At 45.5% G+C, this 26,961-nt stretch overlaps 1 protein-coding gene across 1 annotated transcript in view; it reads right to left on the reverse strand.

Annotated features, from left to right (window-relative positions):
* Positions 1-2,700: 2,700 nt before the first annotated feature.
* ttll5 (tubulin tyrosine ligase-like family, member 5) overlaps positions 2,701-26,961 on the reverse strand; it is a 320,598-nt gene continuing 296,337 nt past the window's right edge. Inside the window, exon 29 of the mRNA XM_043700221.1 lies at positions 2,701-3,097. Within this exon, the coding sequence (XP_043556156.1) occupies positions 2,701-3,097 (397 nt within the window). The remainder of the gene's footprint in view (positions 3,098-26,961) is intronic.

A 26,961-nucleotide genomic window follows, 5' to 3' on the forward strand; every position in this document is an offset into this window, starting at 1 on the left:
TTTTGCCCTCCTGATTTCCTTCTTAAGTATACTCCTACTGTCTTTATACTCTTCTAAGGATTCACTCGATCTATCCTGTCCATACCTGACATATGCTTCCTTCTTTTTCTAAACCAAACCCTCAATTTCTTTAGTCATCCAGAATTCCCTGTACCTACCAGCCTTCCCTTTCACAGTGGGGAGGTGGGAGTGTCTCTGGATTCTTGTTATCTCATTTCTGAAGGCTTCCCATTTTCCAGCCGTCCCTTTACCTGCGAACATCAGCCTCCAATCAGCTTTCAAAAGTTCTTGCCTAATACCGTCAAAATTGGCCTTTCTCCAAAGTAGAACTTCAACTTTTAGATCTGGTTTATCCTTTTCCATCATTATTATAAATCCAATAGAATTATGGTCGCTGGCCCCAAAGTCCTCCCCCACTGACACCTCAGTCACCTGCCCTGCCTTATTTCCCAAGAGTAGGTCAAGTTTTGCACCTTCTCTAGTAGGTATATCCACACACTGAATCAGAAAATTGTCTTGTACACACTTAAGAAATTTCTTTCCATCTAAACCTTTAACACTATGGCAGTCCCAGTCGATGTTTGGAAAGTTAAAATCCCCTACCATCACTACCCTATTTTTCTTCCAGACAGCTGAGAACTCCTTACAAGTTTGTTTCTCAATTTCCCTCAGACTATTGGAGGGCCTATAGTACAATCCCAATAAGGTGATCATCCCTATCTTATTTCTCATTTCTACTCAAATAACTTCCCTGGATGTATTTCTGGGAATATCCTCCCTAAGTACAGCTATAATGTTATCCCTTATCAAAAACGCCACTCCCCCTTCCTCTCTTGCCTCCCTTTCTATCCTTCCTGTAGCATTTGTATCCTGGAACATTAAGCTGCTAGTCCTGCCCATCCCTGAGCCATGTTTCTGTAATTGCTATGATATCCCAGTCCCATGTTCCTAACCATACCCTGAATTCATCTGCCATCCCTGTTAGCCCCTTGCATTGAAATAAATGCAGTTTAATTTATTAGTCCTACCTTGTCCCTGCCTGTCCTGTTTGACTCACTTCTGTTCTCAACTGTACCCTTCTCAGATCGATCTCTTTCCTCACTACCTCCTGCGTCCCACCTCCCCACTTTACTAGTTTAAATCCTCCTGAGCAGCTCTAGCAAATCTCCCTGCCAGTATATTAGTCCCCTTCCAATTTCGGTGCAATCCATCCTTCTTGTACAGGTCACTGCTACCCCAAAAGAGATTCCAATGATCCAAAAATATGAATCCTTCTTCCATACACCAGACATGCATTCATCTGTTCTATCCTCCTATTCCTGCTCTCATTAGCTCGTAGCATTGGGAATAATCCAGATATGACTACCCTTGAGGACCTCCTTTTTAAATTTCTGCCTAATTCTCTGTAATCTCCCTTCAGAATCGCAACCTTTTCCCTTCCAATGTTGTTGGTTCCAATGTGGACAATGACCTCCTGCTGGCCCCTCTCCCCAGTGAGAACATTGTGCACCCTCTGAGACATCCTTGATTCTGGCACCAGGGAAGCAACACACCATTCTGCTTTTTCTCTGCTGGCCACAGAAACGTCTGTCTGTACCTCAGACTACAGTCCCCTAACACAGTTGATGTCTTGGAATTTGACGTACCCCTCATTGCAATATGGCCAGTCTCAATACCAGAAACTTGGCTGTTCGTGCTATGTTCCCCTAAGAATCCATCACCCCCTACATTTTCCAAAACGGCCTACTTGTTAGACTCTTGCACTAGCTGCCTACCTCTCTTACCTTTCCTGGATTTAACCCATCTGTGTGACTGTATCTGAGACTTTCCCCCCTTCCTATAACTGCCATCCATCACATACCGTTGCTATTGCAAATTCCTCATTGCCTCTAACTGTCTCTCCAACCGATCCATTCAATCTGATAGGATTCGCAACCAACGGCATTTATTGCAGATATAATCCACAGTAACCTGTAAACTCTCCTTAAACTCCCATATCTGACAAGAAGTGTATATCACTCTACTAAAGGCCATTTTTGATACTTCACAATCTACAGACCCAGAAAATTACACTGTCTTATTCCTCTTCAAAACACTGCTCCAGATTAAAACTAGTCACTTATCTGCTTCTGTGCTGTGACTTTGCCCAAACAGTCCCTCCAAGATCAGTTGTGAATTTCACTGTTTGTTGATTTGCCCAGACGCTCTCCGATGTCCAGCGAATTCAAACAGCAAAGGCAGTAACTGCAGGTTCACTGTGGTGCCAGTTTCTTTCCCTCTCTCTCTTCTGCACTAACCTCACCATATGCTTCCTTTGTCTGTACCTCTCCCTTTAAAACTGCTGTTGTTTTGACTTTTTTCCTCCAAAGTTCCAAAACAATGCAACAGCATATAAAACAGTAATTGCTGTAAAACAGTAATTCGAGGAAATCACCTCCAGCACCTAAAATACCTCAAAAAAGGAGCAACTGTTGCAGCCAGAAATGTTTCCCATCCTCCATCTTGGATTACCCAGTGTTCTTGAAACCCCAACTTTCTTTTATCTTGATGGTAAATGGATAGCTTAAAGCACAGATGTTTATATTTGAGCTGAGATGCTGACTATTTTGCTGGGACTGTGAGATCCAGCCTCTCCACTGTTAACACAAAAGCAATTTCCATTGTTTCAAAGAGTAAACACCTTGCAGTTTGAAGCCCCCTTTACATTGCAGCAGTGAAACCACCCAGGCTTGGTGTCAGGCAGACATCAGAGTTAGGATCGTTCTCATGAACCAATGTTAAAATATAACCATCACATAAGGCTGGGAATTGAAACAGTAACCCCAGACCCACCTCGCCACCAGGTTTGGCGCTCTGGCCCACCTGCCTGTTTCCCTGGTGCCAATCATGCTCTCCCCACTCTTTTACCTGCTGCCGGGCACGGCTGGTATCCAGGAGCTGTCGGGAGTGCTGCTGTTGCTGTTGGAGATGTTGGAGTGCGTACTGCAGTTGCTGGCTCCCTGATGTGGGCTGGTACCTCTGCCTTGGAGTCACTCCTGTCACTGTGTTATATGCACACTCGACCTCATGATCCCAGCTCAGGTTATCCACAAAACCCCTGTGTATGCGCGTGTGGGAGAGACAGAGACATTACCATGGTTAGTAATTGGCCAGATCTGGGAGAAGAGACAATAAGCATGAATGAATTAAAGTATGTGTTTATCAATTCCGCTCTCCCCCACCCCCAACAATACTGCATGAGGCTGTGCCACTGCACCGCATCATGGCATGGCAATCAGTAGCTGCCTTCATCATTACCCACACTCTGTGAAACCTTGTTGGTGATGAGGTGTGGGTGTAGTTCAGTGGGGTGGGGGATTGGTGGGGGAGATTACTAAGTGGTGTCTACAAGCTGGGCAAGGTTGGATGGAATAGTCAGAGATTGAGTGAATACATCCTTCCACTGCACCTCCTGATGGTCTGGAATTGACACAGGATGGAGAAAGGGAAACCTGAAGTAAAATTCAATTTCAGGAAGTGGGTGTCGCAGCAGGTCAAGTTTCCTGAGCCAGAGAATCATGTTTCCAAACCCACTCAGACTTGAAGAGTCACTTCAGCACAAACTTGGGCTATAGAATCTGAGCACAATTATGCCATTCAGCCCATCAAGTCTGGGTCCACTATTTGATTATGGCTGATTTGTTTCTCAATTCCTTTCTCATGACTTCTTCCTGTAATCTTTCATTCCCTTACTAATCAAGAACCTATCTATCTCTGTCTCAAATATACTCAGAATGTCGGACTGGCATTCCTCATGTAATATTCCTCTTCATTGCACAACAGCACTGAGTTAGCAACTGCAATAGGGTACAGAACCCCTCCGGTCCTGACTCTCACAGGGGTATGGGATCCCCCTCCTGCCCTGAAGGGACTGACTCTCACTGGGGTATGGGGTCCCCCTCCTGTCCTGAAGGGGCTGGCTCACACTGAGGTATGGGGTCCCCCTCCTGTCCTGAAGGGGCTGACTCTCACTGGGGTATGGGATCCCCCTCCTGCCCTGAAGGGACTGACTCTCACTGGGGTATGGGGTCCCCCTCCTGTCCTGAAGGGACTGACTCTCACTGGGGTATGGGGTCCCCCTCCTGTCCTGAAGGGGCTGACTCACACTGAGGTATGGGGTCCCCCTCCTGTCCTGAAGGGGCTGACTCTCACTGGGGTATGAGGTCCCCCTCCTGTCCTGAAGGGGCTGACTCTCACTGGGGTATGGGGTCTCCCTCCTGTCCTGAAGGAGCTGACTCTCACTGGGGTATGGGGTCCCCCTCCTGTCCTGAAGGAGCTGACTCTCACTGGGGTTTGGGATCCCCCTCCTGTCCTGAAGGAGCTGACTCTCACTGGGGTATGGGGTCCCCCTCCTGTCCTGAAGGAGCTGACTCGCACTGGGGTATGGGGTCCCCCTCCTGTCCTGAAGGAGCTGACTCGCACTGGGGTACAAATCAGCACAATATCAAGGTTTGGGCTGACAAGTGGCAAGTAACATTCGTGCCACACAAATGCCAGGCTATGACCATCATGAATAAAAAACAACCTAATTACCACCTCTTGATATTCAATGGTGTTACCATCATTGAGGCCCCTACGGCCAACATCCTGGGAGTTATCTTTGACCAGAAACTTAATTGGACTCATCACATAAACACAGTGGCTACAAGAGCAGGTCAGAGGGTGGGAATCCTGCAGCGAGTAATTCACCTCCTGACTCCCCAAAGCCTGTCCACCATCTACAAGGCACAGGTCAGGAGTGTGATGGAATCCTCCCCACTTGCCCTGGATGGGGGAAGCTCCAACAACACTCAGGAAACTTGACACCATCCAGGACAAAGCAGCGTCAGGAGTGTGATGGAATACTCCCCACTTGCCCTGGATGGGTGCAGCTCCAACAACACTCAAGAAGCTTGACACCATCCAGGGTAAAGCAACCGCTTGATTGGCACCACGTCCACAACCATCCTTTCCCTCCACCACCAATGCTCAGTAGCAGCAGTGTGTACCATCGACAAGATACACTGCAGAAATTCACCAAAGATCCTCAGACAGCATCTTCCAAACTCACGATCACTTCCATCTAAAAGGACAGGACAGTAGATAGATGGGAACACCACCCCCTGCAGGTTTCCCGCCAAGCCACTCACCATCCTGACTTAGAAATATATCACCATTCCTTCAGTGTCACTGGGTCAAAAATCTGGAATTCCCACCCTAAGGGCATTGTGGGTCAAACCACAGCACATGGACTGCAGTGGTTTAAGGAAGCATCTCATCCCCACCTTCTCAAGGGGCAACTAGGGACAGGGAATAAATGCTGGGTCAGCCAGCAACACCCACATCCCACAAAATGAATAAGTTAAAGATCCCCTACTCCTCTGAAGATGATGACTATCACTGGGGTACAGGTTCCCTCTGCTCTTATGCAGGTCAAATAGCAGATAATGGCATGATTTAATATTTTACCTGAAAGACAATACCTTCATCCTTTAGTCCTGATTTTAACGCAGCAGAGCGCTACTCAGGAAAACGGCTAATGTGACATCGCTACTCAAAGAGGTGGAGGGAGACAACAAGTAGGAAACTATAGTACGATTAGCTGATTAATATCTACCATTGGAAAATACTGGAATCTATCACTAAGGAAGTAATAGCAATGCACTTTAAAAATCATAATCAACATGGCTTCATGAAAGTGAAATTGTGCCTGATTAATGTGTAAGAGTTTCTCGAGGAAGTCTCAACTAGAGTGATACAGGAGAACCATTGGATGCCATTGAGTGTTCCAGCTCGGAATCAGACCCTTCGGTCCAACTCGTCCATGCTGACCAGATATCTCAATCTGACCTAGTCCCATTTGCCAGCATTTGGCTCATATCTGTCTAAGTCCTTCCTATTCATAGACACAATCAAATGCCATTTAAATGTGATCATTGTACTAGCTTCCACCATTTCCTCTGGCAGTTCGTTCCATACATACACCACCCTCTGCATGAAATCGTTATCCCTTATGTCCCTTTCAACTCTTTCCCCTTTTACCTGAAACCTATGCCCTCTAGTTTTGACTTCATCCCAGGGAAAAGACTTTGGCTATTTACCCTACCCATGCCCCTCATGATTTCATAAACCTCTGTAAGGTCACCCCCTTCAGCCTCCAATGCTCCAGGGAAAAAAGCCCCACCTTTCAGCCTCTCCATACAGCTCAAACCCTCCACCAACATTCTTATACATTTTTTCTGAACCCTTTCAAGCTTCACAAAATCTTTCATATAACAGGGAGACCTGAACAGAATGCAGTATTCCAAAAATGGCCTAACCAATGTCTTGTAAGCCACATGACATCCCAATTCCAATACTCAATGCACTGATCAATGAAGACAGATGTGCCAAATGCCTTCTTCAGTACCCCATCTACCTACAACTCCACTTTCAAAGAACTGTGAACCTGCACCCTCGGTCCCTTTTTCCAGCAACTTTCCCCAACACCTTACCATTAAGTAATTTGCTTTTCCAAAATGCAGCACCTTGCATTTATCTAAATTAAACTCCATCCGCTATTCCTCAGCCCACTGGCCCATCTGATCAAAGTCCCGTTGTACTCTGAGGTAACCTTCTTCACTGTTCACTATACTTCCAATTTTGGTGTCATCTGCAAATTGCTAACCATACTTCTGATTTCCACATCCAAATCATTAATATAAATGACAAAAAGCAGTAGACCACAGGTCACAAGCCTTCAGTCCATAAAACAACTTCCATCAACGACCTCTGTCTCCTACCTTCAAACCAGTTCTGTACCCAGTTGGCTAGCTCCCCCTCCTGTCTTCCATGTGATCTAACCATGCCAATATTTACTGCTCTGCCTTCATCAATTTTCTTTGTTACTTCTTAAAAAAAATTCAATCAAGTTCATGAGAGGTGCTCTAATTGAAACATTTGGGATTTTTAATGGGCTTGACAGGGTAAAGTTTGAGGGGATGTTTCCCCCTCGGGGGAGAGTCTAAGACCAGAGGGCACAGTTTCAGAATAAAGGAGCACCAATTTAGGACTGAGATGAGGAGGAATTTCTTCTCTCAGAGGGTTGAGGGTCTTTGGAACTCCTTGCCACGGAGAGTTGTGGAGGCAGAGACCTTGTGTATATTTAAGGCTGAGATAGATTCTTGATCAGCAGGGGAATCAAGGGTTACTGAAAAAATACAGTAAAGTGGATATGAGGAGTGTCGGATCAGCTGTGACCGAACCGAATAGCGAAACTGGTTTGAGGGACTGAATGGCCTGTTTCTGTTTGTATTTCATATGGTCCTATGGTGTTAGAACTGACCCTCTGATGGTGGGATGCTGCCCCTATCTCCGTGGCACTCCCACAGTACCTGTACTGACCCTCTGACAGTTTGGCACTCCTGTTGTACTGATTCTCCAGCAGCGAGGCACATGTCCTGTACGGACCCACCAACAGCACAGGACTCCCTCAGTACTGATCCACTGACAGTGTGGCACTCCCTCGATACGGACCCACCAACAGCGCAGCAATCCCTCAGTACAGATTCCCTGACAATGCGGCACTCCCTCAGCACTGACCCAATAACAGCGCAGGACTCCCTCAGTACTGACCCTCTGACACTGCAACACTCCCTCAGTATTGATCCCCTGACAGTGCGGCACTCCCTCAGCACTGACCCACCAACAGCGCAGGACTCCTTCAGTACTGACCCTCTGACAGTGCAGAACTCCCTCGGTACGGACCCACCAACAGTGCAGCACTCCTCAGCACTGACCCTCCAACAGTGCGGCACTCCCTCAGTACGGACCCACCAACAGTGCGGCACTCCCTCAGCACTGACCTTCCGACAGTGCGGCACTCCCTCAATACTGACCTCCCGACATTGCCGCACTCCCTCAGCACTGACCCTCTGAACGTGCGGCGCTCCCTCAGCACTGACCGTCCGAAAGTGCGGCACACCCTCAGCACTGACCCTCCGACAGTGCCGCACTCCCTCAGCACTGACCCTCCGTCAGTGCGGCACACCCTCAGCACTGACCCTCCGACAGTGCTGCACTCCCTCAGCACTGACCCGCCGACAGTGCGGTACACCCTCAGCACTGACCCTCCGACAGTGCCGCACACCCTCAGCACTGACCCTCCGACAGTGCCGCACTCCCTCAGCACTGACCCGCTGACAGTGCGGCACACCCTCAGCACTGACTCTCCGACAGTGCGGCACTCCCTCAGCACTGACCCTCCGAAAGTGCAGCACTCCCTCAGCACTGACCCTCCGACAGTGCAGCTCTTCCTCCATACGGCTCTAGATGGGTGAGTCTGAATTATAATAAACAAAAAACCCTGAAATGATGTTTAAAATATCACATATGAGCATGAGACAAAGAGTGTTCATGATTGAATCAACTTTACAAATATTTTTGGGATCTTTTTGTTCAGTGTAGTGAACCATGAGTGGAAGCTGAGCATCTAGAATGGGGAATCCAAGACTTTAATATTTGGTGATGTTTACCCCATCTCCCCACCTACCACCTACAAACCTGTCTTATCTCCAGTCCCCTGACCCTATCCTCTGGTGACGTTTAATGCTTGGCTTTTATTATTGTTCTGAATCAATGTGGTAAATATCGGGGCGGGGGTGGTGAGAGTGCAAGTTTGCTATCCTTTTTGCTTTAACACCCACACCTGTACCCACACTCTTGATGGGCAAGTCTTTTTTTTGGAACATAATCTCAAAACAAAATCACCATCACAGAAAAGTTGGGAAACAAAGGACTCCGGAGCTTCTAACAGAGTGAGTTTTTCAGATGGAAAAAGCTGCTGAGAAGACAAAAGTGTGTTTCCTGTGCCAAACATATTGAACTGGTTTAGAGACCGATCTGTGAGGAAACCATGGGATATTACTTAAAATGATTCAAGAGAATGGGCTGCTTTTGAACTCACTGAATTCTCTGGCAGGTATGCTGTGTCAGCAACCTGGAATCATAATTCCCCTATTTGTTTCTCTTTCATCAGGAGGCAGTGGGGAAGGGGAGGGCATGGGAAGGGAAGGATTGGGAAGTGGAAGTACAGATGGGAAAAAATAAGAGAAACAGAATGAAGAGCGAGGGGTAGGGATGGGGAGTGGGCTGGGGAGGTGGGCAACAAGGGGAAAGGAGAATGAGACTACACACAGGGGAACTGAGGTTTGGAGAGAGGAGGGAGGGATTGTGGGCTGTGGATGGAGATTCAAAGAGTTGGCTGGTGCTCACGTTGTGTGGAATATAAACTTAGTGTATGCAAGGACTGGCAGAGGGCCAGGATTGCTGTCAGTTAGTGAAGTGGATGGAATGCAGTAGGGTTTTTTTTATACTTCATTTCTGTTATTATAACAAATGGGTGTTTGAGGCCAAACCTAACACACTGAAGAGTTGGTGCATCCAGGGCCTAGAACAAACTAATTGTGAGGTGATTCATTCTTTATGACTTTAACAGACACCCCTTCACCCCACTCCCCCATCACTGTTTCCTTTCTTTACATAATTGAAAATTGCAAATTCCATACATAAATCTTTTAGTGAAGAACCAATTTTAAAGAGACAATGATTGTTTGTTTTCTTTTTGCTTTCTTCTGAGCAGCTAAACTTGTGCCTTTCTGTTAAGCTGGTCCCCTCGTCATCAGCCCCAAGGTAGTGATAGTTGATTCTGGGTGTAAAGATTCAGGGTTGGCTGGACTGAGCTGGAGGCTCCACACAAAAAGGACTGATGGAGTTCTTTTTTTTATTAAAACTTTGATGTCTTTCCCTTTTAAAGAAAATCCAAATGAAAACCTGATGTGAGGGCCTTGGGTCAGTAACTTTGCTTGCTCAAAAAACAAAAAAGGGAAAAGTTGCAACAGATAATGGGAAGTTGTCAGTAACGTACTGTTAAGTTGTCTTGGATATAAGCTCTCCTGCATGCAATTACTTCCCTACTGATAAATACTGCTTTCTGGTAAATTAAACAAATGAACATCTCAGTCACGTGTGAATATGTTCAGTAGTATTTCTTGGGGCTACATATCTATACTATTTCAAAACCTTTACATCTACATACACAGTGTGTTGACATTTCCATAATAAGTTTCTCCCTTGACGCTGAGAATGGAAATTCCCAGTATAAATGAACATACTTCAGTGCCAGCACTGGCAGAAGGTTGTCATTGCACTATCACAAGTTTACACAGGTACTTTCCATTATAAATGAGAACACAGGGATCCATGAAAACAAGGACAGAATGTATGAAGCTAAAATTGGGGGTGAATACTATCGGAGGAACCCGAATGGAATTATCATCTGGGCCCACATCCATTCCATATCCACAGTCTTCATTCTTCATCTGGTCCAGCTGGTCACTATTATGTTAAACATTTTATGCCTGTAAACATTTGCTGTCAGAATTTTCCTATCTAAATATACATCCATGTATGTACCAGAAACTTGTCCTGCCTGTACAGCACTGTGCTACCAGTCCTGTTCCATTGCAAGGGAAGTTAGTTGCAGCATAATATAATTACAGAAATATGCAAAAGTTACATCAGAGAAAGACATCATTTGGTCCAACTAGATTATGGTGATGTTTACCCTTTGTCTGGCCAAATAATTTTAACTGTATTTGTGGGCATATGGAGGCCTGCCTGTGCGTGTGTGAATATCTGTATCTGCTCATACTTACGGTTATAGCAGTGTATATCTGCGCCTGTCTGTATATATTCATAGATTTGCAGCCTGTCTGTCTGTGCACACCTGCCTCTGACTCTCGGCCTGGGCACTAATATATCAGCTCAACTGGTCCTCCTGCTTGTGAGTCGGCACGTGACCATGTGCTTGGCTGCTTTCTACATGGTATGACGTCAAATACAGTGGATATCCAAGAGACTTGGGAGTTTGGATCCACAGATCTTTAAAATGTCAATTCGGGTGCAGAAAATAATCAAGGAGGTTAATAAAACATATACAAAACCCTAACTCCACTTGGGAGTACCGTGAGCAAATCTGGTCACCACACCTCAGGGAGGACTGGCCTTGGAGGGAGTACATTGTAGGCTTACAAGAATGATAACTGGAATTCAGGGATTAAGTTAAGAGGAGAGACTGTACAATTAGAACATGCCACTACCTGACATATATTCCCCTCTGCTCCCTTGTCAGCTTTCACACTGACCATTCCCTCTGGGACATCCTAGTCTACTCTGTCACTCCAACACCACCTGCCCCCCAAAACCCCCACCCCACCACAGCCCTATGGAACATGCCCCTGAAATCACAGAAGTCTTAACACCTGCCCTTACACCTCCTCCCTCCTCAGTACCCAAGGCCCCAAATACACCTATTTTATCTGTACTTCACTCAGTCTAAGCTACTATAGACTGCTCATAATGCGGTCTCCTCTATATTGGGAAACCAAGTGTAGACTGAGTGACTACTTCACAGAACACCTACGTTCTGTCTGCAAAAGAGATCCTAAGCCCCCAGCTTTCTGCCACTTCCACACACCATCCTGTCCTCTGGTCAACGTCTCTGCCTCAGGTTTGATGCAGTGCTCCAGTGAAGCTCAGCACAAGCTGGAAGATGAAAGGCCTACACAGCAGTGAATCTGCACAGTTACTGCCTTGGACTACAGAGAGTTAGATTGGAAGCTGAAGAGCAGGACGAGTAGAGTGGTGATCTTGGGTTTGCTACCGGTGCCTCGAGATAGTGAGATGAGGAACAGTCAGCGAATGCAGCTGAACACGTGGCTGCGAGGCTGGTGCAGGAGGGAGGGCTTCAGATACCTAGACCATTGGGATACCTTCTGGGGAAGGTGGGACCTGTACACGAAGGACGGGTTGCACCTGAACTGGAGGGGCACAACTGTCCTGGGTGGGAGATTTGCTCGTGTGATTCGGGAGGGTTTAAACTAGATTGGCAGGGGGTTGAAAATCAGAACCACATGTCTGAGAGGGGCACAGTTGCAGAAGGGACAGTGACAGGATGTAGTGAATCTATCGGGAAGGTTTCTCACGCGATGAAACAAAGGGATCGGTTAAAATGTGTCTGCTTTAACACAAGGAGTGTCAGAAAAAAGAGAGATGTACTTAGAGCATGGATCAGTACTTGGGGCTATGATGTTGTGGCCATATCGGAGACGTGGGTTTCACAGGGGCAGGATTGGTTTCTTGATGTTCCAAGGTTTGAATGATTAAAAAGAACAGGGAGGGTGGAAAAAGAGGAGAGGGTATAACATTGCTAATCAGAGAGTGCATCACAGCTACAGAAACGAAGGTTGTTGAGGAAGGTTTGTCTACTGAGTCAGTATGGGTGGAAGTTAGAAACAGCAAGGGAACAGTCACCGCATTGGGGGGTTTCTACAGACCCCCTAATAGCAGTAGAGAGATTGAAGATCTCATAGGTGGGCAGATTCTGGAAAAATGCAAAAGTAGTAGGGTTGTTGTTATGGGTGATTTCAACTTTCCCGATATTGACTGGAACTTCCTCAGTGCAGATGGTTTGGATGGAGTGATTTTTGTCAGGTGAGTTCAGAAGGGTTTCCTGACTCTGTATGTAGACAGGCCGATGAGGGGAGAGGCCATTTTGGATTTGGTGGTCGGCAATGAACCAGGACAGGTGTCAGATCTCGCGGTGGGAGAACACTTTGGTGACAGTGACCATAACTGCCTCACATTTACCACAGCCATGGAGAGGGAAAGGAGCAGTGACCAAGGGAAGATATTTAATTGGGGAAAAGGAAATTATTACGCTATTAGACAGGAGTTGGGAAAAATAGATTGGGACCAATTGTTCCACAGGAAGACCAGAGCAGACATGTGGAGACTGTTTAAGGAGCCCTTGTTGTGAATGATGCACGAATTTGTTCCTCTGAGACAGGTAAGAAGGGGTAAGATTAAGGAACCTTGGATGACAAGATCAAAGGAGCTTCTTGTCAACAGAAGGCAGCTTATGTAAGGTGGAGGAAGCAAGGATCTAGCACAGCTTTAGAGGATTACAGGCAAGCTAGAAAGGAGCTCAGAAATAGACTGAAGAGAGCCAGGAGGGGGCACGTAAAAGGCTTGGCAGGAAAGATTAGAAAGAACCCAAAGGCATTTTACTCATACGTGAGGAATAAGAGAATGATCAGGGAGAAGGTAGGGCCGATCAGTGATAGCGGAGGGAACTTGTGTGTGGAGTCTGAGTAGATAGGGGAAGCCCTAAATGTGTTTTTTGCTTCGGTTTTCACCAAGGAAAGGGACCTTGTTGTGAATGAGAACTTTGAGGAGCTGGGAAACAGGCTTGACCAGATCAAGATTGATGAAGTTGATGTGCTGGAAATTTTGCTAAAAATTAAGATTGATAAGTCCCCAGGGCCAGACCAGATTTATCCTAGGCTGCTCTGGGAAGCGAAAAAGGAGGTTGGTAAGCCACTGTCGAGGGTCTTTGCCTCCTCACTCTCCACAGGAGTCATAACGGAGGATTTAAGGAGGTGAACGTTGTTCCTCGACTCAAAAGGGTAATAAGGAAATCCCTGGCAATTACAGACCAGTCAGTCTTACGTCTGTGGTCAGCAAAGTTTTGGAAAGAATTCTGAGGGATAGGATTTCTGACTATTTGGCAAAGCATAGCGTGATTAAAGGCAGTCAGCATGGCTTTGTGAGGGGCAGGTCATGTCTCACTAATCTAATTGAGTTCTTTGAGGAGGTGAAGAGACAGGTCGACGAAGGTCGAGCAGTGGATATGGTGTATATGGACTCCAGCAAGGCATTTGAAAAGGTTCCCCATGGTAGGCTCATTCATAAAGTCAAGAGGTATGGGATACAGGGAGAGTTTGCTGTCTGGATTCAGAATTGGCTGGCTGACAGAAGGCAGAGAGTGGTTGTAGATGGAAAGTATTCTGCCTGGAGGTCAGTGTTGAGTAGTGTCCCTCAGGGCTCTGTACTTGGGCTCTGCTCTTTTGTAGCTTTTATAAATGACTTGGATGAGGAGGTTGAGGGGTGGATTAGTAAATTTGCAGATGACACAAATGTTGGAGGTGTTGTTGATAGTATCGAGGGGTATTGCAGACTGCAGGGCAATATAGACAGGATGCAGAGCTGGGCTGAGAAATGGCAGATGGAGTTTAACCTGAATAAATGCAAAATGTTGCATTTTGGAAGGTCGAACTTGAATGCTGAATATAGGATTAAAGACAGGATTCTTGGCAGTGTGGAGGAACAGAGGGATCTGGCTGTGCAAGGACATAGATTCCTCAAAACGGCCATCCAAGTGGATAGAGTTGTTAAGAAAGCATATGGTGTTTTGGCTTTCATTAACAGGGAGATTGAGTTTAAGAGCTGCGAGATTTTGCTACAGCTCTACAAGTCCCTGGTGAGACAACATTTGAAATATTGTGTCCAGTTCTGGTCATCCTACAATAGGAAAGATAAAGAGGCTTTAGAGAGGGTGCAAAGAAGGTTTACCAGGATGCTGCCTGGACTGTAGGGCTTGCCTTATGAAGAAAGGTTGAATAAGCTCAGACTTTTCTCTCTGGAGAGAAGGAGGAAGACAGGTGACCTGATCGAGGTATACAAGGTAATGAGAGGCATGGATAGAGTCAACAGTCAGAGAGTTTTCCCCAGGGCAGGATTGACTGGTACGAGGGGTCATAGTTTTAAGATATTAGGAGAAAGGTATAGAAGGGACATCAGAGGAAGGTTCTTTACGCAGAGAGTTGTGAATGTATGGAATGTGTTGCCAGCGGTGGTGGTGGAAGCAGAGTCATTAGGGGCATTTAAAGCAACTGCTGGACATGCACATGGGTAGCAGTGAGTTGAGGGGTGCGTAGGTTTAGTTATTTCATTTTAGATTTGAAATAATCCTCGGCATAACATCATGGGGCGAAGGGCCTGTTCTGTGCTGTTCTTTTCTGTATTCTATGTTCTATGGTGCTTTGAGTTCGTGTATCTCTGGACATTGGAGTGTGTCTAGGAAAAAAAACAGTGAGACTCCAGCTAACCTTGGAGGAATCTGTGTGGGAGAGCTCACAGCACAGGAACAGATAAGGGCATAGATTTTAATGTGTAACCTTGCTGTAAGTCTTCAGTGGTGAGTAGAGTGGGGTCTTTCTTGATCATATGTCTTATTGAGATTCGTCTCTTGATTAAATTTTAAAAATATCATCCCGAAGTACTACGTTAGCCTGGGGCACTGTTTGTTAGTGCAAAAGGATGGTGTTATTTTCTGGGTCTGTAGATTGTGAAGGAGCAAAGATGGCCTTTAGTAGAGTGATATACTCTTTCTGTCAGATTTGGGAGTTTAGAGAGAGTTTCCATGTTACTGATGATCGTGTCTGCATGAAATGTCTTTGGTTGCGAATCCTATCAGATCGCATGGATTGATTGGAGCGGCAATTAGAGGCAATGAGGAATTTACAAAAGCTAGGGGGTGTGATGGATGGCAGTGAAAGGAAGGGAGAAGAGCCACAGACACAGTCAGGTAGATGGGTTAACTCCAGGAAAGGTAGGAGGGGTAGGTAGGTAGTGCAGGAGACTTCTGTGGCTATCCCTATTTCAAACAAGTATACTGTTTTGGAAAATGTAGAGGGTGATGGACTCTCAGGGGAATGTAGCAAAAGCAGCCAAGTTTCTGGTATCAAGACTGGCTCTAATGTAATGAGGGGTATGTTGGGTTTCAAGCGATCAATTGTGATAGGGGACTCTCTAGTCAGAGGTACGACAGACATTTCTGCAGCGAATAATCAGAATGGTGTGTTGCCTCCCTGGTACCAAGATCAAGGATGTCTCAAAAAGGGTGCAGAATGTTCTCCAAGGGGAGAGGGACCAGCAGGGGGTCTTTGTACACATTGGAACTAATGACATAGGAAGGGAAAAGAATTAAATTCTGAAGAGAGAATATAGAAAGTTAGGCAGTCATTTAAAAAAGAGGTCCTTGAGGGTAATAATATTTGGATTACTCCTGGTGCTGCAAGCTAGTGAGGGTAGGAATAGGAGGATAGAGCAGATGAATGCATGACTGAGGAGCTGGTGTATGGGAGAAGGATTCACATTTTTGGATCATTGGAATCTCTTTTGGGGTAGAAGTGACCTGTACAAAAAGGATGGCTGGCACCTGAATTGGAAGGGGACTAATATATTGGCAGGGAAATTTGCCAGAGCTGCTCGGGACAACGTCATTAATTGGTGTCTGGACTGACATCAATTGTTAAAGTTAACCTGAGAATGTAACTTATAAAACAATTTTTTGATTTACATATGAAAGAAGTGAAACTATCATGGTCATTCTAACAGATGAGAGACTTAACAAACAATCAAGGTATTTTTCAATGTATAATTTCAGCTACATCACATTGTAAACTTTTGCTATAAATTCTGTGCCTTACAATTGTGTACTCCACAACCACCCGATGAAGGAACGGTGCTCCGAAAGCTAGTGCTTCCAAATAAACCTGTTGGACTATAACCTGGTGTGGTGTGATTTTTAAATCTGAGACTGGTACAGTTGAGAAAAAGAGCTAGTCAAACAGTCAGGGCAGGCAGGAACAAAGCGGAGAGACAAGGTAGAGTGATAAATTAAACTGCATTTACTACAATGCAAGAGGCCTAACAGAGAAGGCAGATGAACTCAGAGCATGGTTAGGAACATGGGACTGGGATATCATAGCAATTACAGAAACCTTGGCTCAGGGATGGGCAGGACTGGCAGCTTAATGTTCCAGGATACAAATGCTACAGGCAGGATAGATAGGGAGGCAAGAAAGATGGGGGAGTGGTGTTTTTGATAAGGGATAACATTCCTGCTATACTTAGGGAGGATATTCCTGGGAATACATACAGGGAAGTTATTTGGGTGGAACTGAGAAATAAGAAAAGGATGATCACCTTATTGAGAATCAAATTTGTAAGGAGATCTCAGCTATCTGTAAGAATAATAGGGTGGTTATGGTAGGGGATTTTAACTTTTCAAAAAAACTGAGATTGCCATAGTGTTAAGGGTTTAAATGGAGAGGAATTTGTTAAGCATGTGCAAGAAAATTTTCTGATTCAGTATGTGGATATACCTACTAGAAAGGTGCAAAACTTGACCTACTCTTGGGAAATAAGGCTGGGCAGGTGACTGAGGTGTCAGTGGGGGAATACTTTGGGCCCAGCGACCATAAATCTATTTGTTTTAAAATAGTGATGGAAAGAGATACCAGATCTAAAAGTTGAAGTTTTAAATTGGAAAATGGCCAGTTTTGACAGTATTAGGCAAGAACTTTCAAAAGCTGATTGGGGTCAGATGTTCGCATGTGAAGGGACAGCTGAAAATGGGAAGCCTTCAAAAATGGGTATCTTTCAGTAAAAATGAGTATTTTATTCAATTTAGAAACAATTTGGGGGTGGCACGGTGGCTCAGTGGTTAGCACTGCTGCCTCATAGCACCATAGGTCCCTGGTTCGATTCCAGCCTCAGGTGACTGTCTGTGTGGAGTCTGCACATTTTCCCCGTGTCTGCGTGGGTTTCCTCTGGGTGCTCTGGTTTCCTCCCACAGTCCAAAGATGTGCAGGTTAGGTGGATTGGCCATGCTAAATTGCCCATAGTGTTTGGTGCATCATTCAGAGGGAAATGGGTCTGGGTGGGTTACTCTCCAGAAGGTTGGTGTGGATTGGTTGGGCCGAAGGGCCTGTTTCCACACTGTAGGGAATCTAAAGAAAAATGAGATAACGAGAGTCCAGAGATTGTATTTACCTGTTAGGGTGAAAGCAAAGGCTGATATGTGTAGGGAAAGCTGGATGACTAGAGAAATTGACGTTTTGTTTAAGAAGAAGAAAGAAGCATATGTCAGATATATGTCAGGACAGATTGAGAGAATCCTCAGCACGATGGCTCAGTGGTTAGCACTGCTGCCTCACAACACCAGGGACCCGTGTTCAATTCCTGCCTTGGGCGACTATCTGTGGAGTTTATACATTCTCCTCGTGTCTGCATGGGTTTCCTCTGGGTACTCCGGTTTCCTCCCACAATCTAAAGATGTGCAGGCCAGGTGAACTGTCCATGCTAAATCATCCATAGTGTTAGGTACATTAGTCAGGGGTAAATATAAGATAGGGGAATGGGTCTGGGCGGGTTACTCTTCAGCGGGTCCGTGTGGACTTGTTGGGCCGAATGGCCTGTTTCCATAATGTAGGGAATCTAATCTAATAAGAAGAAGAGAATATAAAGGCAGTAGGAGTATACTTAAGAGGGCAATCAGGAGGGCAAAAAGGGGATATGAGATAGCTTTGGCAAATAGGGTTAAGGAGAATCCAATTTTATAATGGATTTTATAAATACATTAAGGACAAAAGGGTAACTAGGGAGAGAATAGGGCCCCTCAATGATCAGCAAAGCAGGAACACAGGAGATAGAGGAGATACTAAACAAGTATTTTGCATCAGTGTTTACTGTCGAGAAGAAAATGGAAGAAATAGAGTGTGGGGAAATAGATGTGAGGTGCTGCATTTTGGAAAAGCAAATCAGGGCAGGACGTATACACTAAATGGTAAGGTCATAAGGAGTGTTGGAGAGACCTTGGAGTGCAGATTCATAGCTCCTTGAAAGTAGAGTTGCAGGTAGATAAGATAGTGATGCTTTCCTTTATTGGTCAGAGCATTGAGTATAGGAGTTGGGAGGTCACGTTGCGGCTGTACAGGACATTCGTAAGGTTTGTAGCTCAGGTTGAGGTTTAGGGTGTAGGTTTGCTCGCTGAGCTGTAGGTTTGATATCCAGACGTTTCATTACCTGGTTAGGTAACATCATCAGTGGCGACCTCCAAGTGAAGCGAAGCTGTTGTCTCCTGCTTTCTATTTATATCTTTCTCCTGGATGGGGTTCCTGGGGTTTGTGGTGATGTCATTTCCTGTTCATTTTCTGAAGGGTTGATAGATGGCATCTAGATCTATGTGTTTGTATGTGCTTCACTTGGAGGTCGCCACTGATGATGTTACCTAGCCAGGTAATGAAACATCTGGATATCAAACCTACAGCTCAGCAAGCAAACCTACACCCTGTACAGGACATTGGTTAGGCCACTGTTGGAATACTGCGTGCAATTCTCATCTCCTTCCTATTGGAAGGATATTGTGAATCTTGAAAAGGTTCAGTAAAGATTTACAAGAAAATTGCCAGGGATGGAGGGCTTGAGCTATAGGGAGGGCATGGATAGGATAAATAGACAAGGTCTTTTCCCTGGGGTGGGGGAGTCCAGACTAGAGGGCATAAGTTTAGGTTGAGAGGGGAAACATGTAAAAGAGACTTAAAGGGTGGTGCATGCATGGAATGAGCTGCCAGAGGAAGTGGTGGAGGCTGGTACAATGACAGCATTTAAAGGCATCTGGATTGGTATATGAATAGGAAGGCGAGTTTTGATAAGATTTGTAGTTCAGGTTGAGGTTCTGGATGTAGGTTCGCACGCTGAGCTGGAAGGTTCATTTTCAGACGAACAATACTAGGTTACATCTTCAGTGAGCCTCCGGATGAAGCACTGGTGCTTTGGCTGCTTTCTATTTATGTGTTTGGGTCTCCTTGGGTTGGTGATGTCATTTCTTGTGATGACATCATTTTCTGTGGTAATGTCATTTAAGGTTTTTTTTCTCAGGGGGTGGTAGATGGGATCCAAGTCAATGTGTTTGTTGATAGAGTTCTGGTTGGAATGCCATACTTCTAGGAAGTCTCATGCTTGTCTCTGTTTGGCTTGTCCTAGGATGGATGTGTTGTCCCAGTCAAAGTGGTGTCCTTCCTCATCCGTATGTGAGGATACTAGTGAGAGTGGGTCATGTCTCTTTGTGGCTAGTTGGTGTTCATGTATCCTGGTGGCTAGTTTTCTGCCTGTTTGTCCAATGTAGTGTTTGTTACAGTTTTTGCACGGTATTTTGTGAATGACGTTCGTTTTGCTTGTTGTCCATATAGAGTCTTTCATGTTCATTAGCTGCTGTTTTAGTGTGTTGGTGGGTTTGTGGGCTACCATGATGCCAAGGGGTCGGAGTTCCGAAATGTCTTTGATGTGGGGGAGAGTGGCTAGGGTTTCTGGACGTCTTTTGTCTGCTTGTTTGGGTTTGTTGCTGAGATATTGGTGGTCTGTGTTCATTGGGTACCCGTTCTTTTTGAACACACTGTATAGGTGATTTTCCTCTGTTCTGCGTAGTTGCCACTCAGATGGATAGAGCTTGTAAGAAGTATGGTGTATTAGCGTTCATTAGCAGAGGGATTGAATTCAAGAGTCGTGAAGTGATGTTGCAACTGTACAGGACTTTGGTTAGGCCACATTTGGAGTACTGTGTGCAGTTCTGGTCGCCTCACTTTAGGAAAGATGTGGAAACTTTGGAGACGGTGCAGAGAAGATTTACCAGGATGTTGCCTGGAATGGAGAATAGGTCGTACGAGGATAGGTTGAGAGTGCTAGGCCTTTTCTTGTTGGAACGGCAAAGGATGAGGGGTGACTTGATAGAGGTTTATAAGATGATCAGAGGAATAGATAGAGTAGACAGTCAGAGACTTTTTCCCCGGGTACAACAGAGTGTTACAAGGGGATATAAATTTAAGGTGAAGGGTGGAAGGTATAGGGGAGATGTCAGGGTGGGTTCTTTACCCAGAGAGTGGTGGGGGCATGGAATGTGCTGCCTGTGGGAGTGGTAGAGTCAGAATCTTTGGTGACCTTTAAGCGGCAATTGGATAGGTACATGGATGGGTGCTTAAGCTAGGACAAATGTTCGGCACAACATCGTGGGCCGAAGGGCCTGTTCTGTGCTGTATTGTTCTATGTTCTTCTGTGCTGCAGTGTGTGTTGGCTTGTTGAAATAATGTTCTAATGTAGCTTCGTTTGTGGGTGTTGGGATGATTACTTCTGTAGTTCAATATTTGATCCGTATGTGTTGTAGGCCAAGGAGCTACACCAAAGAGTAAAACATTTGTAGAAGACACACGCTACTCCATCCACCCCACCCAAGAATTCCAGAAGACCATCAAAGACACCAAGATAGAAGAAGATGAAATAATGGCTGCCTTTGACGGAACAGCCCCGTTCACATCCAGCAACATTAACCTGGCCAAGGAAACACTGACTACATGAATAGAAGACCCAAAGGCACATACGTCAAACACCATCAACTTCATCAGCAAGGACAACATCGTCAAGCTCGTGGACCTTTGCCCTACCACCCATTTCACTTTCAACAACAAAACCTACAGACAAACCAATGGAACACCCATTGGATCTCCGATATCAGAGTTCTTAGCAGTAATGTAGAGACTCGAACAAACAGCTCTGTCAACCATCCAACCCAAACTTTGGGTCCGCTATGTGGATGACACCTTTGTCATCACTAAATGAAACAGAATCATAAGATGATGAGAGGCATGGATATGGTGAATGCACTCAATCTTTATCCCAGGGTTCGGGAATCGAGGATTAGAGGCCATCAGTTAAAGGTGAGAGGGGAAAGAATAAAAGGGAAATTGAGGGGCAACGTTTTTAGACAGAGGGTGGTACGCAAATGGAATGAGCTGCCAGTGGAAGTGGTTGAGGCGGGTCCATTAACAACATTTAAAAGTCATTTGGGCAAATACATGGATGGGAAAGGATTTGAAGGACATGGGCCAAGTGTAGGGAAGTGGGATTAGTGTGGATGGACAGTTTGGTCCATGCTGGAGAACTTTATGACTCTGTAACAGTTAATACTGAGAAAACTAAAGGAATCCAGAGGCTAACTGGAGGAGAGGGAATGGGAGAGAGAATTGATGCCTTAATGCATTTTAAAGACAAGAATTAGTATTTTAGATTGGAGACTAATGTCAGTCCACAATGTTACTTCCATTCCTCTTTGCCCAATCTGATGCCCTCATCTCAAATAATTTATCAAACAAAAACAGAAATTGCTGGAAAAGCTCAGCAGATCTGGCAGCATATATGGAGAGAAATCAGAGTTAACGTTTAGGGTTGAGTAACCCTTGCTCAGAACTGATGGTAGCTCAGAAAATGTTTTTTATGCAGATGGTGGTGTTTGTTTAGGGGGGAGGGGAGGAGGGGGTGTACAGAGTAGGTGGGGATAGAGCCCAGAGAGAGAGAGAAGAATAGTTGATCAGACAAAGGAGTGGATAATGATCTGGCTAGGTGGGTGACTAACTACTAATGGGAACTGTTAGTGGTTAACCATAGGTTGTGCGTAATAGTAGACTGTGTGATAACAAGACCTGTATGGGGGTTGGGGTAAGGTCATGGGAGAGCTCAGCTTTTCCAGCAAGTTCTGTTTTTGCTTCTGATTTATAGCATCTGCAGTTCTTCCAGTTCTTATTAAATAATTTCGTGCCCAATATGCCTGGATATCTGGCTAGTTAGAGTCATACAGTGAACCTTTCAGCAAACCAAATGTGGCACAATGTTATTTCAGCGTGCTTAGCAAGTCATCTTTAACTTAAACTGAATATTTCTGCTTGACTGGGTCTATGGCAGGTGGTGAGGAAACCACCAAGAGGGAAAAATCTAACTGATCTCGCCCTCACCAATCTGCCTGTTGCAGATACATCTCTTTGTGACACTACTGGTTAAGAATCAGTCATTCTGGAAACAAATACAGCCACTGAGCATATTCTCCATGGTGTTGCATTGCATCATCACCATGCAGAACTGAACAGACTTCAAATAAATTAAGCAGCTCAAAAGTGGGGATCCACGAGGCACTTTGTGCCATGGGCAGCAGTTGAACTGTACTCCAGCGCAATCTGAAACCTCATGGCCTAGCATATCCCCATTCCACCACGACCATCAAGCCAGGGAATTAACCCTGGTTCAAAATATGCCTGGTTCAAGGTGGGCATGTCAGCACCGGGCATACTAAAACTGAGGTGAATCTACAATACAGGCCTATTGCATTCCAAACCGGAGATGGACAATCAAAGCTCTGCAGTCCTGCTGTAACCAGGTGTCATTAGAGAGTCAATGGAACACAGTGAATTGGTTGCGGCTTGGACATATTTGAAAGACAAGTTCAATCATCAAAACATACAAGTACCCTGCAGCTCTATGACTAATTCTCTATGACCTTCATTTCTGATGAAGAGCTTTTGCCCGAAACGTCGATTCTCCAGCTCCTCGGACGTTATAGAGTCATAGAGATGTACAGAACGGAAACAGACCCTTTGGTCCAAATCGTCCATACTCACCAGATATCCCAAACCAATCTAGTCCCACCTGCCAGCACCTGGCCCATATCCTTCCAAACCCTTCCTATTCATATACCCATCCAGATGCCTTTTAAACTGTACCAGCCTCCACTACTTCCTCTGGCATACATGTACCACCCGCTGAGTGAAAAAGTTGCCCCTTAGGTCTCTTTCATATCTTTCCCCTCTCACCCTAAACCTATGCCCTCTAGTTCTGGACTCCCTCACCCCAGGAAAAAGGCCTTGTCTATTTATCCTATCCATTTCCCTCATGATTTTATAAACCTCTATCCGGTCACCCCTCAGTCTCCGACACTCCAGGGAAAACAGCCCCAGCCTGTTCAGCCTCTTGCTATAGCTCAAACCCTCCAACCCTGGCAACATCCTTGTAAATCTTTTCTGAATCCTTTCAAGTTTCACAACATCTTTCCGATAGGAAGGAGACCAGAATTGCACGCAATATTCCAACAGTGGCCTAACCAATGTCCTGTACAGCCGCAACAAGACCTCCCAACTCCTGTACTCAATACTCTGACCAATAAAGGAAAGCATACCAAACGCCTTCTTCACTTTCCTATCTACCTGCGACTCCACTTTCAAGGTTTTTTTGGGATGTTGCCTGACCTGCTGTGCTTTTCCAGCACCACACTCTCGACTCTGATCCCCAGCATCTGCAGTTCCTCACTTTCTCCCATTGTTACCAATTAGGTAAACCACTGGAGCAAATTTGAATGCAAGTTATTGGAGGAAAGTGGATGTGATATTCCCAGAGCACTGAGCTTGGTCAGTTGGGACTACAAGATTTTTCTTGTCCTATACTCTCCTGACGGTGGGACACCAGCATCTTTTCTTTAGCCTTTATTCTTAATTGTTGAACATTCCGTGGATGCACAGAACTTTGCTTGAGTTTTCCATTGAGGGTGGAGTCAGGGCTGGGAGCCATGGATGAGTTGACCCATACCATCACTCCTGGGGAAAACACTCTGTGTATTTTCCAGCTTAGATTCAATGGAAAATTTGGAGTACCAAACTGCAAAATGAGCGATTCTTACTGCTTATGGCTGATACCCAAAACATTCAGGAAAGCATGTTAAGAGAAAAAAAACCCTGCAGAAAGCTCTAAAAGAAGCTCATAGAGAATTAGTCATAGAGCTGTGGGATATTTGTATGTTTTGATGATAGAACTTGTCTTTCAAATATGTCCAAGCCGCAACCAAATCACTGTGTTCCGTTGACCCTCTAATGACACCTGGTTATGGCAGGACTGCAGACCTTTGATCTGATCTGCCCTGTCTATTGCATTGTCCATCTCCGGTTTGGAATGCAATAGGCCTGTATTGTAGATTCACCTCAGTTTTAGTATGCCCGGTGCTGACATGCCCACCTTGAACCAGGCATATTTTGAACCAGGGTTAATTCCCTGGCTTGATGGTAACGGTGGAGTTGGGATACGCTAGGCCATGAGGTTTCAGATTGTGCTGGAGTACAGCCCTTATTCCTGATGAAGGGCTTTTGCCTGAAATGTCGATTCTCCTGCTCGTCGGATGCTGCCTGATCTGCTGTGCTTTTCCAGCACCACACTCTCAGTCATAATTGATAACAATGTCCATTCATTTGCCCCCAGGTAACAGAGGCATCCAAACTCAGCACTCTCCAGCTTTGTTGCTAAAATCAGTGCCACTGTTACATGACAATCCAGTCCATATTTCCACCACCATTTGTGTAAAGGTGGTACATCTAAAGTACAGTAACATCATTTCTGTTCTTCCACATATGATGTTAAATGGTCTACAGGATCAGCCATAATCATACTGAATGGCAGACCAGGCCCTTAGAACCCATACAGCCTATTCCTGCTCCTAGCTTGTCTGATTCTTCGTAGAATCTGTGATGATGTGAAATACACTGGGGTGAATTAAATTTAGAAGGTCATTTTGAAGGTGTATCTCTTTCTGCCTGATTTCCCTGCCTGTTGATCCTTTATACTTTGGGTGTACAGACCAAGGTTCGCCCCAATCATATTTATCCTGCCTGTAGCCTTTCGGGTCGATAAGATCCCCCGAGTCCTTTCTCCTGTGTTGTAAACATTTGCAGCAACTGCAGCCTCTCCCCATAACTGCAGGACCTAATCCCAGCTGTCAAAACAAGCTGGCCATTTTCATGTGAGTGAGACTGTGTTTCTTTTAAACCATGTCTGGATTCAGACAGAAAGAAAGAAGTGAATAAGATTGTACGTCGAAGACAAGAACGTTTAATTTTTCCTATACTCTGGGCGGAGCACAGCTCAAGCACTGTGCCCACTCTACTTCCATCTACCAGAATAGGAGCCCACCCAGTGATGGGAAGTTTTTGGAATCATTGGACCAAGTGATCTGTTCCCACATACCATCTGCCATTTCTCAAATTACTCACATACCTGTTTTTTTGTCCCAGAAAGCTATTTTTTTGTTATGTAAGAGAGTGATCGATGAAGCAAAGGTCACTTTGGAGTACCATTCTGTGAAAATGTGGGTCTTGCCTTAGAGTGAGAGTCAGTGGGCAGAGGGTGACACACCACTGTCAAGGCCCTGCCTGAATGGTAGACTCTCACTGGGAGCCATGAAGGCTGTGGTTTAGGGTTGGCCTGGGTATTGGTTCTCTCTGAATTATGGCACTGTATTTATCAGTACCTACGTGGAGACCAGCCCATAGTCTGAGTGACAGCAGCTGAGCGTGTGCAGCCTCTCACTGAAACCCAAGGGGCCCAGAGTTCGGACCCAGTTGAACTTTCAACCTCGCGTAGCTTCTGTGAGCCAGAATTTTTTTTCCCCACCCTTCAGCCATGTTCCCAAAAACCCACTCTGTGGAAACATAATCCTTTTGTTTTGTGGAATTTCCTGTCAGCCTTTCCAAAAAAATATTCTCCATTTGCTCCCTGGAAACACTGCAGTTTAAGCAGTTTTCCGGAATGCTTTTTTCTCTTCTGCCTTCAGCACATGCAGAATGTAATTTGCACCTTCTGTTCTTCCCCTGCTACCACCATCCCTCCAGTCCCCCCTCCGCCCCGATCACCCTGCAACCTACCCACCACCCCCACACCCCTGCCAGGGTGTCTGGAGTAACCATTTTGTGACAGCTTCCAGCTAATCACTCTCATTCCCCTCCCCCGCTTTCTCCCTGACAGAATCCACAGCTTCGGCCCTCAGCCATCGTTTCCCTGCACCACCCCCTCACCCCGTCTTGTGCAAGTCTAGACAGTGACAGAGAGAAAGTGAAGCGAAGGCGATTTGTCTGCATGTTTTCACTCTACAAACCTGAGCTCATCAAACTCTGCTGCCCATATCATAACTCATCCAGAATTCATTCACTCATCACTCCCGTGCTCCCTAAACTAAACTGGCTTCCAGGTTGTTCATGCCTCAAATTTAAAATTCTCATTCAAATCCCTCCATGTGCTTATTCATGGGCAGCAAGACTCTCTAACCTTCCTCAGTTTATGACAATCTGACTGCAGCTCAGGTGGTGCCCTGCTCTATGAAGTCATTAATAAACATACTTTCCCAGATGTCTTTTGGCCGGTCTCGTCTTCCCATCTGGTGGTGTCCATTTGACTGCCATTCTGGAACAGCACGCATCCACCAAGTGAAGTATCATCCTGATAATGTCAGTTATTTCTCTATTCTCACCACGTTTCAACAGCTCTGTTGGTACCTTGGAATCCCAGACCTGACATACACCTGTGCACTGCTGATATTGTCTCTGCTGACAGTGTCAGGCTCCCTGTAACACCATTACATGT

The sequence above is a fragment of the Chiloscyllium plagiosum genome, chromosome 12, assembly GCF_004010195.1.
Source record: "Chiloscyllium plagiosum isolate BGI_BamShark_2017 chromosome 12, ASM401019v2, whole genome shotgun sequence".
In the NCBI taxonomy this organism is placed as follows: Eukaryota; Metazoa; Chordata; class Chondrichthyes; order Orectolobiformes; family Hemiscylliidae; genus Chiloscyllium; species Chiloscyllium plagiosum.